The following is an 18,412-nucleotide window of genomic DNA, read 5'->3' as shown; positions in this document are numbered from 1 at the left end:
ATTTTAATGAGAACAGTTAAAAACAATTGTTGGACATTGGGGATGTTTATTGGATATTTCCAAACCCCGGAGGGCCCAGGAGGGCACCTTGACGTGGACTGGGTAGGTGTTTTCATACCTAGAACAGGTTAGGTGGACGTGTTGCACACAGAGTCAAACTGTGACGTACTTTGTTTTATTTAAAGTGAGGATGTTTGTGACAAATGAAGATGATTATAAACCCGGAGGACACTTTTGGAAATAGCCGAGTTAAAATCTGAAGTCTGAAGCATCAAGGACGTTCTGGCAGACGCTTGGAAACAACAATAATGGACATGAAGGGATTTGTAGAAGACCAGAGGATCCTGTTTGGAGACAAATCAACCAGGCGACAGCTGGAGGATATTCTCAGTATTTCTGGGGACATTTTAACTTTAGAGCAGCTGCTTTCAGGCCACTTCTTCAGTTCAGTGCTGCTGCCACCACTTCTTATTCTTGTTGTTATTAAATGTATGTGCAGTAATGACAGAGCAAGTGAACATGCAGACGTGTCTTTATTATTCTGAGGCAGCAGGTTGTTCAGAAACTGTGAGGACACAGTAACGTGGTAAAGATCTTCTGTGGTAACATGGACCTTAATGCTCGGTGCTGTTCCCTGCACCACATGTACCTGAACTGCAGTGTTAGTGAAGGACCCTGGTGAATCTCTGTTCATTTGACAAAGGCTCTTTGTATTTCAGGCTTTGCACAGAGACAAACCCCCAGATTTAAGTTTGTCAAAATAAAAGCTCTATTTTAGCCAAATTCACAAAACCACTCGTGATTTAGCGACTTTGTTTCGATCGTTTCCCATCTTTCACTTTGGAACCAACAATCACTTTGAGATTTTGCATGTTTTCATAAAGCAACGCCCCGGGTCAGATTTTTTTTAAAACTTTCTGAGTGTTGGTTTTTTTTTTTTTTTTTTTCAGTTTTACTGTTCGCAGTTTCTTCCTGGAGTTCTTCAGAGACGGATGCTTGTGGTTTCACTTACGTCATTCTTTCACTTCCTCCCCACCTCTTTGTCTTTCTCCCACACTCTCTTTCTCTGTAAATTGCACATTTAGGTTCTTCGTTTTCAGGTCAAACATTTGAGACTTTATCGATCTGGCCAACCCAGACAACAACAGTCCTCCTCCTCCATCCGTCTGTCCTCTCTGTCTTTTTTCTTTGTCTTCTCTTCTTCACCTCATCTACTTCCTCCACCCCCTTGTCTCCTATTTCTTCTTAGTGTCGCTCACTCTCTCTGTCGCTGAGCTATTTCAAGGTGTCCCACCGATGAAATCACATCTGCAACGCTGATGCCACATGTGGCAGAGACATCACCCCCCTGATCTTCACAACTGGAGCTGAAGCACAGGACGAAGAAGAGGTGGAGGACGAAGAAGAGGCATAAAAGTAGCTGATCATGATTCACGCAAGTAAGTACCTGAATGGCTTCACGGTGTCTCCAGGGACACACACACTCACACACTCACACACACACACACACACACACACACACACACAGATGGAGGGTAGGAGACTTTTCCTGAAGGTCAGTGACATGAAAGCTGGACTGAACCTGAGTCAAAAGGGAACATGGTGAAACTAAACCTTGTGAAATGTCAGAGGAGAACGTCCAGTAAACAGTAGTAGAAAACCCACAGCTCCTCAGAAAACACATACAAGCTCGAGACATCTTCAGCAAAAGTGTCATCACACAACCCAGAGCTCTGTTTTCCCACAGCGTATTAGTGTTTTTCTCTCAAACATGGCACATTGAAACCAAACACCAGCCTAGATCCTTCTGTTCATGTTGTGTTGTTCACTGCTCTTCGCCCTGCACATCTTGAGACGTACAGACGGTGGAAACACAGGTTGCAAACACCCCTTTGCAAAGTAGCACCTCTGTTCTGCAGCTTGGCAGCTGAACTGAGGTTTCACTTCTATATCTCGCCCCTGCAGGAAGGGCCAGCTGCAGAGATCTAGACCAAAGTGGCATTTTAAATCAGATAAGCTGGGACCTGTTTGTGTTTGCACCATGCTAATGTTTGCTAGTTAGCTCTACCCAGCTCTGGGTGAAGGTATCGGGTGTTCATGTCAGTCAAATTTCTCCTGTGGGAACCATGAGCTGCAGCTTTCACCATAAATCACACTGCTGCTCAGAGCCATAACTCCCATGTGATAAACAGAAATCTGTGAGCAAACAAACATAAATCCATCTGGACTCTTAACAGTCCTCATAAGACCAGAGCCTCCCTGTGAATCCTCACAGTCTGTGCGCTGGTTGCAAACTGCTCATAACAAATATCACCTTTAACGGTGCTAGTTCAACAACACATGAACACATATGATCTTAGAAAACACCATGTTTACCTTCCCTAAAAGCCCACAGAATTATGGGAACTGTAGTTAAGGCAGTTAATTTATCCTGCATCTTGACGTTCGACAGGTGAATTGATCAGCAGTGAATAGTTTATTAGTTAAAGGTGCATGTTCTGGATGGAGACGTCTCAGAGACAGAAAACAGTGTGAGGAAAGGTCTCAGTGCCCTGAGCTTTATAATAATTACTAATGAATAATAGTTATTAAATAAAAACCATTCTTTACAATATAATCTGTCTGTGTGTGTGTGTGTGTGTGTGTGTGTGTGTGTGTGTGTGTGTGTGTGTGTGTGTGTGTGTGTGTGTGTGTGTGTGTGTATGTGTGTTCACTCCTGCATCTTTGGTTTTAGTCTTATTCAGCTGGAACGTACCAAACTCAGCGTCCAATAGGGAGAGCTTACACAGACTAGTGCAGGTACAGTGTGTTGGACGTATTATAAGCTGCGATTGAGACTCAGGCTAATGTCTGGAAACACAGGCCAAACTCTGAATATTAGATTATTCACTTGTTGTATTCTCATGTTTTTTCAACATCCTGGTCATTTTAGTGTCTAATCTATTTGATATTAACAAGAGACAGTTGGTCTATGTGTTTCTGGGCAGTTAGTTTGAGCGGGGCTGTTTGGCACATTTGCACCTGGGCCAAGGACCAGTGTTTGCTATTAGCTCAGTTTGGCCCCTTTTCCTCTGTGGTGATTTGTCATTACTGCATCAGGTGGGAGGTCGACCACAAACCTTATCCCTGCACCATCTAAACCTGTGGTGTTGCATTAACTCATCCAGAGTCTGGAGAATATTTTCTGTTGTGGTTTCTTCCCTCCTCACTTCAGGAGATCTGTTAAGGCCTGAGATGCTTTGAGAATAACTTTATCTTTCTGGGATTTAGTTGAGATTTAGATCACGTTAAAGGTTTAAGAATTTTCTTTTTCCACTTTATATTTAAAAAAAAAAAAACTAACTGTAAAATGAGGTAATTTGTAGATTTTTGTTCACAGCTCAATATATAATATGTTTTGTTTAGAAAATAATCTGTAACTCTGGAGAGCGTCTGTCCATTAGCTGCAATATTTCCCTGGAAATACAGTAAAAAATGTAATAAGTGATATAAAATGGAAACAGCTAATATTAAGTACCTAAAATTTGTACTTAAATGTAGTATTTTAAATAAATGTGCCGGTTTCCTCTGAATAAATCTCATCCAAAGGTCGAAACACTTTAAAATGTCTAAAATACAGTTGATTTGTGGATTCTCTTGTAAAAACAAGATGTTTTCCTTCATTTTTAAAAAAAAATCAAAGCGTCTCTGGAGGAAGGAACTTTACAGTCGACCGACAGACAAAGAAAGTGTGTTAATGGGAATCTGGTTCACCACAAACCACCAGGAGAGTTCAGATCATCCACCCAGACTTTTATTTTGAAATCACATAACAGTCAGCCCGTGTCTTGTGTCCAGAGAGTGTTTCAGTCTGAACACACACGCAACAAGAAGGACTTCTGCAAACATGGCACGCAAAGAATCTGAGAAGATGACCCACACACACACACGTGCACACACACACACACACACACACACACACACACACAGAGTGTGTTATTTCTGCAGAAAAGGAAACTATACTTCCTGACAAAGACCTCCTACTCAAACCACAAACACAGACATGTTGAGAAAACACGAGAAAAGGTTCAGCTCAAACTGCAACGACCAGACGAGCCACTTCTTAAATAAACAACAATACAGACACTGTGAAGTATTTATACCTTAGTTACTTCATATTTCTGCTCCAGTACATTTCAGAGAGAAATATCTTCCTACCCGAAACCTTCAGTGACTAATTCCTGTCCAGTGAAAACCATAGATCTCCACGTCTGACTGAATGTGTTCATTTATATGGCGAATAATAAACTATTACACTATAAAACACACAGTAATTCAGCAGTGATACTAATCCAAAAGCACATTTTGCTGATCCTACTTTGTAAATAAGGGTTTAAATCCATTTGAAGGATCTGAATGTCTGGATTTGGCTCCATTGATCTATTCTGCTCTTCTTCTTTGTTTCCTCTTGCAGATCACTCCATCCACTCCGTCCTGTGCTGCTGCTGTGCCGTTCAGACCAGGTACAGCTCCAACATCCACAGCTTCTTTTTCCAAACACTGAGTTTAGAGCTGGAATAACAGGGAGTTTTGATCCTCATTAGTTTACACTGCACTGAAAACCTCTCATGTCCCTTCACTGTGAGCAGGGAAGAGGTTTTTATTTGTTGTGTTGAGTTTTGTTTAAATGAAAGTACAAGAAAACATCTGACCATGTGTAGTCAAAGTATCTTGAAACCACAGCTCATTAACATTATGTAGTATCCTGTTGGCTCATTGTATTTTTTAATGTTAAATCTAAAACGTGACACTGGTTTGGGATAAATGCAGTAAAAATTGTAGTATTTTTCTTTGTGCTGTAGTAAGATAGAAGTATAAAATAACAGAAATACTCAAAGTACCTCATATTTGTACTTCACAGCTGCAGTAAATGTACTTATTTACGTTGCAACACTGGCTGCATTTGTGTGTTTTCATCTGTATGTGTCAGGGTCTGAACGGCTGCATGTGAGAAATAAAACTGTTGATTGGTGGATTGATTTCAGGGAGATCAGCACACACATGGAGCTGGAGGGAAGCACGTCGCTGTGTTTCCAGAGCAGGCGATACCCGGGACACGCCTGCCGGGTGAGTTGGGGTGTGTGTTTCGGAGGAATAAGGTGAACGAAGGTGAGTCTTACTTGGTTTTACCTGTTTTTCCCTCTCAGGTCGACAGGTCGAGGAAGAAGCTGCCCCTCCCTCCTCCCGAACACGAGGACGGCGAGGGCGACGGGTTGCCGATGGTGGTCGCCATGTACGACTTCACCGCCAAAGAGAGCACCGACCTCACACTCAAACAGGTACGCACGGACACACGAACACAGACACACAGAAAGGAGCAGCAGGTGTGTGATGTGGATCGTTGTGTCCACAGGGGGAGGAGTACACCATCCTGCACAAACAGGACCAGCTGTGGTGGAGAGCGCAGGACAAACACGGGTAGGTCCAAACCTATGTAATAATCATTTTTATTGGCTGTAAGAGTCTCAGCAACACGTTAGAAGAGACTGGACAGGAGATCAGTTTTTAAGGATTTTTCCAATCCAGCAAAGATCTTCTACTAACAATCAGGGATGTAAAAGGTCAATTTCACTGCTATAAACTCCTGGAGGTCCATGTTAGTTCACAGACTGAACCATGATCTGGACCAGACTGAGCTCGGGAATATTCACAGATTGAGTCTGAAAAGTTTTCTTGTGTTTCTGTCAGGAATAAAGGCTTCATCCCCAGCAACTACGTCACAGAGAAGAACAGAATCGAGGCAAACTCGTGAGTCTTACCTCACTTTTCTGAAATCAAAGCCTGACGCTGTACAAATATTATTTCACTGAGTCAAAGAGCAACAACTAAACCGTCCCATGTGTGTTTGCTTGTGCTGTTTGTCTGCTGGAGGTGGTACTGCAAGAACATCACCAGGACAGAAGCCGAGCAGCTGCTGAGGCAGGAGGTATCTACCTGTTGTTCTACCCGTCTGCTTCAGTGTCTGTTTGATTATCAGGACGAACAAATGTCATCACATCCTTACATGTGTGTTGGATTCCCAGGGCAAAGAGGGAGGTTTTGTGGTGCGGGAGTCCAGTCAGAAAAGCGTCTACACCGTCTCTGTCTACACCAGAACATTAAGGTGCTTCATCCTCCTGAAACAGCCCAAATCATGTGTACTTGTTCACCTGTACCTGTGATCCGCTGAACTTTTCCAGTTCTCTGTGTGTGTGAACGCAGCGTCACGGGAGATATCAGGCATTACCAGATCAAACTGAGCGACACGGGCCAGTTCTTCCTGGCGGAGAAACACACGTTCAACACCATACCTGAGGTCATACACTACCATGAGCACAACGCAGCAGGTGTGTACGTTCGCCCCGTCTGTCCACGCTGCAGTCCACACAACCTTTGCTTCATTTGACACTTTGCCGTGTGTGTGTGTAGGTCTAGTGACCAGGTTGCGGTATCCAGTCGGACCCATGGGGAGATGTGCCCCCGCCACGTCAGGATTCAGCTCAGGTCCTTAGAGGCAGAAACACTCATTATGCATCAGTCTACCATCATGTCGAATCTCATATTAAGCTGAAGATCAAGCATTTACAAGCACGATACAAATAGATGCTAATAAATGATAACACATTGTGATGTTCTGTATAAGAAGATAGTCAACAGTTTACATTAGTGTTTGTTATTTTACTGTTTCTGTTTAATTTTGTTGTCATTCTCCGTCTGTCACCTGCACAAAGCAGGAAGATGTTGTTTCATATCTCAGACTCTTTATATTTTCCCTCTAAGATACAGTCTATAAAACTCTTTTCTCCTTGGTGATGGACTGATGGACTAAAGTGAATTCATAAAGGGAGAACATCCTTGGAGGTCTAATGTCCACCCCTTCACTCCCCCCCCCCCCCCTGCAGAGAAGTGGGAGATCAACCCCAGCGAGCTGACCTTCATGAAGGAGCTGGGCAGCGGGCAGTTCGGTGTGGTGAGGCTCGGCAAGTGGAGGGCTCAGCACAAAGTGGCCATCAAGACCATCCGGGAGGGAAGCATGTACGAGGAGGACTTCATCGAGGAGGCCAAGGTCATGATGTAAGGAAGAGGATGAAGAGACAGTGGGTGGTCTGAAAAGACAAGGCAGCAGAAAAACAGTGGAAGATGACACTGTGTGTCTTTGTTGTCCCTCCCAGGAGACTGTGCCACCCGAAGCTGGTGCAGCTTTATGGCGTTTGCTTCCAGCAGCGCCCCCTGCTGATCGTGGCCGAGTTCATGGAGAACGGCTGCCTGCTGAACTTCCTGCGGCAGAGGGCCAGAGGTCTGACGGAGGCCTGGCTTCTCTCCATGTGCCAGGACGTCTGTGAGGGGATGGAGTACCTGGAGGCACACAGTTTCATCCACAGAGACCTGGTGAGGCTGCACATTGTCCAAACAGTGAAGTATTTACAATAATAAATAACCTAAAACAACCTAAATTTAAAGTTTTAATTCTTTTATATCTGCTGCACAACTTGTGTCGGAGCCTTCATTGTTCCTGTCATGGCTGATTGGGAGATAAATGATAAAGCTGCATAAAAGGACCTCAGGTCAATGTTGGACTAACTGTATGAAAATCAGTGACTGACTTTTCTTTTCTTTGCACAACCTGCTGGTCCAGGCAGCCAGGAACTGTCTGGTTAATGAGCAGAGCATGGTGAAGGTCAGCGACTTCGGAATGACCAGGTGTGTTCAGGTTTGACATTTGAGGACGGGTGTTTATTGGCTGGCTCTTTCCACCTGACACCTTGATTCCTCTAGAGAAACTAAACGAAGGTCTGCTGGAAACCAAAACCTTCCAGCGTGAATATGCGTCATTCTGTTGGTCCTGCAGGATTTCTGACCCTGGTCTCGTGTTTCCAGGTACGTTCTAGACAACCAGTACACCAGCTCCAGTGGAGCTAAGTTCCCGGTGAAGTGGTCGCCTCCTGAAGTTCTCCACTACAGTAAATACAGCAGCAAGTCTGACGTCTGGTCCTTCGGTGAGGAAACACACACTTTACTATCCACTGAGTACTGAGAGTACAAATACTGGTACCAGCAGTAGCACCAGTAAAAAAAAAAAAAAAAAGCTGAAGTAAAAGTACATCATCTAGTAGTATCAGTAGTATTTATGTACCTGCATGCAGGTGTGGTGATGTGGGAGATCTACTCAGAGGGTCGGACGCCGTTTGAAAACCGCTCCAACTTGGATGTGGTTAATGACATCACCAGAGGGATCCGGCTGTACCGGCCGCACCGCGCCTCACAACCGCTGTACGCCATCATGTACCGGTGCTGGCACGAGGTGATCCAATCATTCATTCATTCATTAGGGCACCAGGGGTCTGATCTAAGACAAGCTTAGACTTTGCACTAATACAGCACAGTCCAATACTACTGAAGGTTTTTATGGGATGTTACTACCATTATACAGTACTTTAGGTCTGTTACTGTATGGTTTAGATAGTCACCTTCTTCTTCTGTTTCTTCTTTGGTGGTGGTGGCGTAGAGGCCTCAGGGTCGGCCGACTTTCTCCGAGCTGCTGGAGGAAATCAGGAAACTGGCGGAAAACCCGGATTAGCACATTTTACTGACCTTTTTATTCTGAAAGTGTTTTCTCTTTGTAAATAAACTGTTTTTCAATAAAATATCCACGTATGTGTTTTTCAGCGATGCTTTTATTTTGAACTCATCAATATAATCCAATAATGATCTAATAATCAGTGTAATCTGTGATCAGACCCCCTGCTGTGTTTACTGCACTAATGTGCACTTTAAATCTCTGCATCACAAAGATCAATAATCAATTCTCATCAATGATTCTGTTCAAGTTTGGACTTAAAGCTTCAGAAGCAGAAAATCAATGCAGACACTTCTTAAATTGACTCAGTGACTTGTTGTGTTATTGGAGCTTGTTTGATGACAGAGGCTGGACTCAGATAATATTAGAGAAGAAGAAAACACAATAGTCAGCAGTCAGTAAAATAAACAGTCAGTAACTGTCCAGCTGACCCTACAGAGGACACCATACCAAGGCTCAGATAATCACATGTTGCTGGATGGTCAACTATATACAATACACATACTCAAGAAATACTGCTAATACTACATCAATACTATATACAATACACATACTCAAGAAATACTACTAATACTACATCAATACTATATACAATACACATACTCAAGAAATACTACTAATACTACATCAATACTATATACAATACACATACTCAAGAAATACTGCTAATACTACATCAATACTATATACAATACACATACTCAAGAAATACTGCTAATACTACATCAATACTATATACAATACACATACTCAATAAATACTGCTAATACTACATAAGTACTATATACAATACACATACTCAAGAAATACTGCTAATACTACATCAATACTATATACAATACACATACTCAAGAAATACTGCTAATACTACATCAATACTATATACAATACACATAACTCAAGAAATACTACTAATACTACATCAATACTGAGAGATAACCACATGAGAGATACACATGAGAGATACACATGAGATAACCGGAACCTGCACTGACGCCACGAGGTGAATGCCACATGGACAAAAGGTTGAAGAGAAGATTCCGTATCGAGGCCAAAGACTGAATCAGACCTTTAATATTCCCTCCCTATAAACACCGAGCTCTCGGCAGGAAAACACTGCAGGAACAACAAGGATTTCATTCTGGCATTTGTAAGGATACCTCTTAATACGGACCCCTGGACTTCCTGCCAGTTCTCAGTTTGGCGCTTCTTTGGGTGGAGTTGAGTTGAGCGCTATCGCTCTACCCAGGTTTTTGGAAGACAAAGGTGAACCCAGAAGCCCAGCTCTAAATATTATATTTAGGCCTGTTTTCTGTAAAGCTCAGTAAAAACTAGTGTCCTTGGAAATAACTGGAGCTGAGGTCGTTCTTCGTTAAGAGGAGTCGACAACACGAGAAAATGGTGGAACAAAAAGTTGCGTCACTGCTGAGTCTTTGTTTCCTGGTCTGTGTGACTGAAGGTGAGTCCTGTTCATTGGTTTTCAATTGAAGAGTGAATCAGTTCATTTAAAGGTTGTTATTGTGTCGTTCACTTTGAGCTGTTGTTGCTGCGACACTCGCCTTCGATGGCTCTGGACTCCATGATGACGCAGCAAATTGTTTTATCGTTTCTACGACACCAGGATGTTCCACAAACAAACAAACAACCACTGGCCAAATGCTTTGACACCTTATACAGTCCAGCACTGACTGACATCAGGTCTGGTTTTCTTATTTATGGCCAAAGGAGACCAAAGCAGCTGCTCCTGTTCCACAACCAGCCTTAACAAACTGACCCAGACTAAGCCCAGATAAGGTCCATCAGTGACCCAGTAGGTCTGGACTTTCATCTCTACGTCCAACAGAACCAAACATGGGGCTACACTGGCAGCTCAGAACACCAGACTCCTATAGAGGCTTTTTGAAACCGTCATGGTCCGACACAGTCCTCTGTGAGGAACCATAGACAAGCAGCAACAGAAAGCAGGAAACCCAAACCTGTGGACCCCCCTCTGGTCCAGTATGTCCCTGTCATCAGACAGGACATGTGTGATAGAAATACACTTGTTAGATTAAATACAACAAACCTGGAAATCTGTTGTTCCTCAGTGTGAGAACAAAAGAAAAGAAAAGATCCATTTTCTGGTTTGTCCTGCTGAGAGCAGATATTTGATCAAATGTCAAAACTAATAATCCACATGTTGTTTTTAAAATACAAACAGAAAAACAATTTTAAGTCCAGCTCCTGTTTGTTTTGTTGGTGGAAGGAAAAAAGCAGCTTCTGTTTCCACTTCTGCTCTTCTGTAAATCAAACTGAAAATATAGACGTGTCTCAGTCAACAGCTGATTTTATAGACTCCACCTGACTTCCTGGACTGACAGTGAGACACACCTGCTGTATCATAATCAGTTCCTCATTTAACATAATGACAGGATGCAACTTTAAAGGAAACATCAACTAGTTTGTACTTTAACACCATGAATGTGAACTAAAGATCAAATTGGGCCTTAGAGCTGCTGCACTTCAGAAAGTGGCCCAGAGACCCAGACTAGTGGGTGTAAAGCTGCAAGACACGCAGAAACCAGTCCGTCTCAGGTTTGTTGTAGGAGCAAAACTGTTCCCTGCAACAAATGAATGTGTCTAATGAAAATCACTGGTTGACACAATAACGTCCGAGACTATGAGACCTCAGAGCTTCAGCATCTGATTGTGTCCAGCTCAGCCCAGGACGAGGTCGAGTCTCATCAGCTAAACAAAGATTTGATTTTCATACGTCTCCAGTCTGAGTCCAGTGTCACTGCAGAGATCAGGCTCCATTGGAAAACCAGATGGCGTTCAACATTTGAATATGTTTGTCAGTCTGACTTTGAATATATCAGAGCTCAGAACAGTGTTTCTGATTTTAGCCTGATGGAGGATCTGAATCCTTCCTGTCCAACCACAGTCCCACTTTGGAGGAACACATCAGTAATAACTTCATCATCTTTGCTCAGGCTGTAAACAGATTTCTTTGGATTTAGGCTGCTCTCTGTCTGTTCCTCTGTTCTTCAGGTCTGACAAACATCACAGCTGAACCTGGAGACACTGTCACTCTGCCATGTCGAGCTCCCAGCAGCTCAGAGATCACAACTGTAGAGTGGACCAGACCTGATCTGGATCCAGATCATGTCTTTTATTGCCGGGACGGGAGGTCTGATCCAGACAACCAGCATCCATCTTTTAAGGAGCGGGTGGAGCTGAAGGACTCACAGATGAAGGATGGAGACGTGTCTGTGACTCTGAAGAATGTGACGTTTACTGACTCTGGGACATACGAGTGTCGTGTCTTCCAGGGTCAATCAAAAGGACCTGAACTTATCAACATCATCCACCTGAGAGTCTCAGCAGGTGAGTGTGTGTTTGTCTGAGCAGCAGAGCTGAAGCTGCTTCCTGGTTGTTGATGTGAGACCAGATGTTTGTGTTTTCTCCAGATGTTGTTGATGAGACTTTGTAGAAAACAGCTGGATGAGTGATGTGGTCAAAGTGCAGGAGATAATGTCTGACAGGAGTTTGTTCTGTTCTTCAGTCATCACCTACCTGACACCTCACACCTGTTCTCTCCTGCAGGTCACACAGGTGGACACAAGGATGGAGGAGACAAGGATGGAGGAGACCAGGATGGAGGAGACCAGGATGGAGGAGACAAGGATGGAGGAGACCAGGATGAAGGAGACAAGGATGGAGGAGACCAGGATGGAGGAGACAAGGATGGAGGAGACCAGGATGGAGGAGACCAGGATGAAGGAGACAAGGATGGAGGAGACAATCATGGTCGTGTTGGACTGATAGTTGCTGTTGTTCTTTTTCTTGTTGCTGTTGTTGGTTTAGTTTTCTATATAAAACATCGATGTCAAAGAGCCAGAGAGCAGGTTTCAGTCCAGCAGCCTGTTGATGGAGAAAGTCTCCAACATCTGGTGTGAAACCTGAATCCGTAATGGACACACACACTGGTTGTACAATAAAGTGGGTTGTGACTGAGACGTTGTCGTGAGTCAGTCCATCAACATGTAGTGTCCAACAGGCTGTGAGCAGAGGGCCCACAGTAGAGACATGGGTCATGTTGTGTAGCTCAGTAAACACACAGACACACACACAGCAACACAAACAGCAGCTCCACTAAGTCCTTCCTGTGGGAACATGTTGAAGCTGATGGTTATTGATCCTGGACTGTAGTGCAGCTGATTGTGTTACTGTGATGGCTTTGGAAAACACAATGACACAGTCACATCTGGTCACGTCTTATTCAGTGTTTGTGGACAATCTGGTGGATTCACTGTTGGTTGGTTTTCTGCACAATCACACTCAGAGGTTTGGACCAGAAACTCTGGTAGATCCTGTTGAAACTCACCTGATGTTACCTGGATGCTGCTGAGCCAGTCTTAAACAAATCATATCACAGTCAGCTGACTGGTTACCAAGCAACAGCAGGTGAGTCACTTCAACACAGAGTTTAACTACGGCCAATAACACAAGCATTTATTGGCACAGGCGACTGGACTGTCTGGTTATGAATATAATGAATTATTAAAATGAAGTGACACGTGACCAGCAGGTGTTTTGGTTTGAGGCTTGTCTGTGATCAAAGCCAGTTCATCCTCCCTGAATCATCCATCATCTGTACCCCCTTAGTCCTAACCCTGGACAGGTCACCAGTCCACCACAGGGGCCCCAGAATCAGGGAGGGCCTTCTGGGACCTTAAATTGACAAACTCATGTGAAGCGTCTGTGCTTCCACCTGCTGCTTCTTATGCTGCATTTCTTTCAGTTTGAGTTTAGGCTCTAATACAGACTTTGGCCATCAGGGGGCCTCAGCGCTCAGGTGAGACAGGTAGTTGCGGCCTGCAGCCAGCCCTCACCTTCAGTGTGGGCAAAGCCAGGGAAGCTGTGGTCCAGGTCAGGTCCAAGCAGCAGGATGTGAAGCTGGATTATACTGAAGTTTCCTGACAAAGGTTTGTTTCACTTTAACTTGGTTTAGAAAAGAAAATGTGTCAAATGTCTGAGGTTTAATTTCCAACTTTTTTCTGTGTTGTTACATGCTGGAGACTGGGCCCTGATCAGGACAAATCCTAAAGAGCTCAGTGAGGCCTCAGGGGGACCGAAACATGCAGGTGTATTCAGACTTGTGGCCCTCAGTGTGTAACATTACCAGCATGACTGTAGCAATAACAGCAAAGTGACAGTCGACCTCCAGTGTCCGAGCTAAGTACCATTGTGGACCTCATTTATTCAGCTCATTAGACAAAGCAGTTATGACGTGTGTTTGATTGTTGACATAAAATCTATGTAGCAGCTGTTCATGAAAGAATCCTAAAGCTTGAATTGTTTGGGATGTTTCCTGTTTGTGCTCAGATCCCAGGATGTGTCAGCAGACGTCAGTACTCATCACAACCTAATCACCAAGGAAGGATTTAGCTGGAGGCCAGTCCCCCCTGTCTTAAAAAGGTTCCTGCAGGGAAATGAAACCATCTCTGATAAGTTTGTTTGCTTTGAGCTTCACATTAGCAAATGGAATAACTGAGGTGATGCAATAACTGTCAGGTCTTGTGTTCATCTGTGTTGTGTTTCTGTTATATCCTGTGTGTCTATCAAGGGACTGGACAAACATTCAACAGACCATTGAATAGAAGTGTTTGTTACAGAAAAGCTGATAACTGACCAACAAATCTACATCCACATCCTGTTTATGTAACAGGGTAGTTTTGTTAGTTCGTTTTAATGGTTGTGCCATTATTCTGTAAGGGATTTCCCCAGCTTTTATTTTGAAAGTGCATGCTGCGCAGGTTGCCATGGTAGCATCTTTTCACAGACTGGCTTTATAGTGACCGCAGGATCATGGAGGAAGTGTCCAAAGTTTCCCAGACCAGGACTGAAGGAGTCAACCCTCCTAAACTGATGGACGTTTCTCTCCAAGTTGCTGCCAAAGCTCCAACAGATGAGCTGCTGAGGGTGAGTGGACTAAGGCTGATGGACACAGAGCAGCACAGTGACAGTAAATAATGACGTCTTTGACAGATTGATGGTCCAGCATCACGTTTGTCTGTTGAGGCAAAATGTAAAGACCAAGCTGAGCAGCTTTGACACTTGGATGCAAAATGTCTGTAAGATTTCAGTTTTATTTTATACATTTACTGAAAAAACATATTTTCATTATTGAGCATGGGTAAACAAATTTCAGTTTTTAAATGCTTTTTAAATTATTTATTGTCATTTATTTAGGGACCACATCATGAAATCTCTTTTACATTCAGATCCTTAATTCAATAGTTCATAGAAGCTGCTTATATTTGTTTTTACAGCTCTGAATCTTTTTGGGTCAGTCTCTACAGGCTGCTCCCATCTGGATTTAAATCCTGTTGTTTCTGACACAAGCTCCATCAGACTGGATGGGCAGGGTCTGGGAACTGCTGTCTTCAGGTGTCCACAGATGCTTGTAGTGAAATTTATACATGTATTGAACATGGATGTAATTATTAGATCTGGTTTATGAATTATGAATATCATCTTCATAATCTGGCGCAGCAGATCCTTTGATGGGGATCAACCAGTCAATTAATGAGTAATACAGGAAATCAGTCTACAATCTGAAAGGGAGTTCTCCCGATTCAGTCCCGACAAGTTTACTCTGTGAAATAACATTAATGACGCCAGTCAGAGTTTTAAGATTTATTCAACTATTTATATGGTAGATACATGCTATTTATGTTGGGGGAAACAGGGGGTCAAGACCCTCTACGCAGCGTGAGAGGGTCTTGAGTCTGCAGAGAATCAGAAAATCTGTCTAAAAACTAAATCTTTCCTTTAAGTGTTGTATGTTTTCTAAAATGGGAACAATAATTTCTATTTCCCCCCCAGCAAAGTTCAGACACATGACAAACTTAGTAACTAATCAGAGTCAATAGTTCAGCAACAACATAAACGAAAATCAATAGAACACAGTTATATGGATTAGCCATTACTTTTCATGCAAACTCTTTTTTCTGTATATACTATTTATTTTTATTTCATAGTAGTTTGTTCTAAACTTGTGTACATACTTCATATCAGTATATATGTTTGCAGCAGACACCAAGACAAATTCCTAGTACTGTAAAGTGTTCTTTGCTGTACCGGGCAGTAAAACTTATTCTGATTCACAAGCATGAGTGACAGATAGACAATAGGAAGGCTTCTATATCACAATGTAGTCTGACTGAAATATAACCAGAACAGCTTATAAGTCATTGCATAGGTTTCAGATCTTTTCCGGGAAGGATTAGTTTTTATTAGTATTAGTATTAGTAAAAGGGGTTCTCTTAGTAAAAGCTGGTGGAGTCTTGACATGTAGTCTTGACAGTGCAGTATTTGGTGAAGAGGGCTGTGCCACTTCCTGTTGTTTACCTTAGTACGTCACTAAAAGTTTTAGAACCATAAATTCCCTAAGGATAAAATTCCTTCCTCAGTCTTGGAATGTTCCTTGGGGAACAGGGCTCATGAGAAGAAGCTGGTCCATGGTTTGTTTTTTTGGGCCTGGATGCTTTGGTCCCTTTTTCCAGCTGGCAGAAGGGTAAAGAGTGTCTGTGAGATAAAGCCCTAATAAGACAAACTCATTGATTTAGATGTTGACATTAGTTCATCTACTGACTGTAGCAAACAGGACACATATTGTTACTGATTCTCTTTTTCTATATAGAGTTTGAACACACACAACATCTGCTTCTAAATGTCATAAAGAACCTGCATTTGTGATTTAGGCCATTTTGGTTCACTCCCTTTCCTGTGCCCTGAGTCGTCATTTCTGCATGTTCCTGATCACTATCTTTAACAGGAGCAGTCACATCCAGAACATTTAGAAGACTTCAAGTATATGCAGTCAACAAATCTTCAACATGAGGAAAGAAAAGAAGCATTTTGGTGTTGTCATTTATGTGTCTTTCTGAACAAATGTAGGTCCAGCTGCATCTTTGGGAATTATGGACAAATCAACAATGATCAGACAAAGCAACATCAATCACAGGGACATTTGAAATGTCCAGAGTGCGTCCTCTGGTCTGGGTCGGCTCACTAACGTGTTGACTAAAGCCTTAGGTTTCAAGGACATCAGGAAGTTCTTTGGTGTTTCTGTCACAGGTCTTATCGAAGTAAACATTAAAATCATCTGTAATAACTAAAGAGTCCAACTCTGTGAAGACGACTGAAAACATCTCAGTAAAATCATCAGTAGCTTGTAAATGATGATGTAGAGAACAGAGGGAGATGGTTTTAGCTCCATTTTTAAAGATCCATACTCAAATGATGAAAACTCCCCAAACGACAGCCTGTCAGTCACTCCACTCTTATCCACAGGCTGTTCATGTGTGTGGCAGGGTGGCACCTTAATATAATAATAATATAAATATTAATTGTTGTCTGATTGATCCATTGATCAGTTAGACTGGATGAATAGCGCTGAGTTTCCTCTTGTTACTGTTGTTCAGAGGATCTAAAATTGTCCAGTGACATCACACCAATCACTGTGACATCACTGATCAATACTGATCAAGTCAGTCGTCCCAGTCCCTCCACTCCACTCTGACGTCTTCAGGCAGCTCAGCTGTGGTTTTGAAGGGCAGCTGGACAGACTCTGCCCCTGATTCCACCTCCACCTGTGGGACTGAGAGGACAACAGACACATGAGCTAGAGAAACAGCAGCAGGCGGCTGTGATCTCTTTCTGATCCACACATGGAGCTTTGGTCTAACGAGATTTCTCCTCTAGATCCAGAACTCATCTCTCCTCTAGATCCAGAACTCATCTTTGTTGACTGAAGACTGGGATAGTTAGCTTAGCTTAGCACAAAGACTGACCTTTGACTTTGAGCTCCACCTGTTTCTCCATCAGGACTCTTCCCTCCCTGTTGTAGACTCTGCAGGTGAAGGTGTTTGTGTCTCTGCCTGTTGGATGTTTCAGGGTCAGACTGAAGTCTCCAATTTTCAGCAGGTCTTCCTTCATCTCTGTTCTGTTTCTGTAAAACTCGTCCTGTTCTTCAGGTTGGTCAGAGCCGTCCTGATACACATGGACCTTCCTGTTGTCCTCGTCCGTCCACTCCACTGTGGAGACTTGAAGGTTAACTAAACCTCTGCAGGGCAGCTGGACAGACTCCGCCCCTGATTCCACCTCCACCTGTGGAACTGAGAGGACAACAGACACAACATGAGCTGGACAGACAGTAGCAGGACCGACAGGAACAGCAGCTCCCTGTTCCATCCTTCTCTAACAGAAACCAATGGAAACTAGCTGAAGACATGTTTCATTGTTCCCAAAGAACATGTCAGGAATGAATCCGTAACAAGTGTTCCTGAAAAACTGGCTCGGGGACTGTGCAGTCCATGATGACAAAGGACTGAGACCAGACTCTGTTAGTGAGATTATTGGGAAACTACGGATTTAAACAGACAAAATATGACAAGAACATGTTTGTTGTCTGGTCCCACTGGACTGGAACTGGACTAATGACTGCAGTGTTACTAAAGTCCAGGTGTCAGTCCTGATTGAAGATCAGCAGCAGCTAATTATTAGAGACTGATTCATTTTGTGTTTATTCCAGAAATGAGCCAAGACACAGTCAAAAATCAACTACAGAAAACATGGTAACCAACAGCATTATGGGTAATGTAGTAGTGACATACCTGTCCTTGTAGCAGTAAAAATATATGAAAAGACCCACAGCAACAGCAGCAACCACAAGAACCACAGACACAGCAACAAGAACCACAGACACAGCAACAAGACCTTTGGCCCAGGATGGAAATGGATCTGTAAAGAAGAGAAACATGACAGCAA

At 43.1% G+C, this 18,412-nt stretch overlaps 1 protein-coding gene across 1 annotated transcript; it reads left to right on the top strand.

The window, feature by feature from the left end:
* Positions 1-993: 993 nt before the first annotated feature.
* Positions 994-8,686, top strand: txk (TXK tyrosine kinase). The gene is made up of 16 exons (XM_026322868.2): positions 994-1,439; positions 4,454-4,502; positions 5,025-5,106; positions 5,187-5,318; positions 5,393-5,457; positions 5,728-5,787; positions 5,911-5,965; positions 6,063-6,142; positions 6,241-6,365; positions 6,448-6,522; positions 6,921-7,092; positions 7,191-7,407; positions 7,655-7,719; positions 7,897-8,015; positions 8,163-8,320; positions 8,525-8,686. The coding sequence occupies exons 1-16, from the start codon at positions 1,427-1,429 to the stop codon at positions 8,594-8,596; spliced, it is 1,539 nt and encodes a 512-aa protein (XP_026178653.1). The 5' UTR covers positions 994-1,426; the 3' UTR covers positions 8,597-8,686.
* Positions 8,687-18,412: the final 9,726 nt, after the last annotated feature.

This window comes from Mastacembelus armatus, chromosome 18 (genome assembly GCF_900324485.2).
Source record: "Mastacembelus armatus chromosome 18, fMasArm1.2, whole genome shotgun sequence".
Taxonomy (NCBI): Eukaryota; Metazoa; Chordata; class Actinopteri; order Synbranchiformes; family Mastacembelidae; genus Mastacembelus; species Mastacembelus armatus.
The sequence above is the reverse complement of the archived record's forward strand: the minus strand, read 5'-3'. Positions and strand labels throughout refer to the sequence as shown.

Excerpts from the sequence above, each read along its gene's own strand:
- txk (XM_026322868.2), top strand. Across the intron at positions 5,966-6,062 it reads AGCAGCTGCTGAGGCAGGAG|GGCAAAGAGGGAGGTTTTGT; the intron begins GTATCTACCTGT and ends TTGGATTCCCAG. Across the intron at positions 6,523-6,920 it reads CACGTCAGGATTCAGCTCAG|AGAAGTGGGAGATCAACCCC; the intron begins GTCCTTAGAGGC and ends CCCCCCCTGCAG.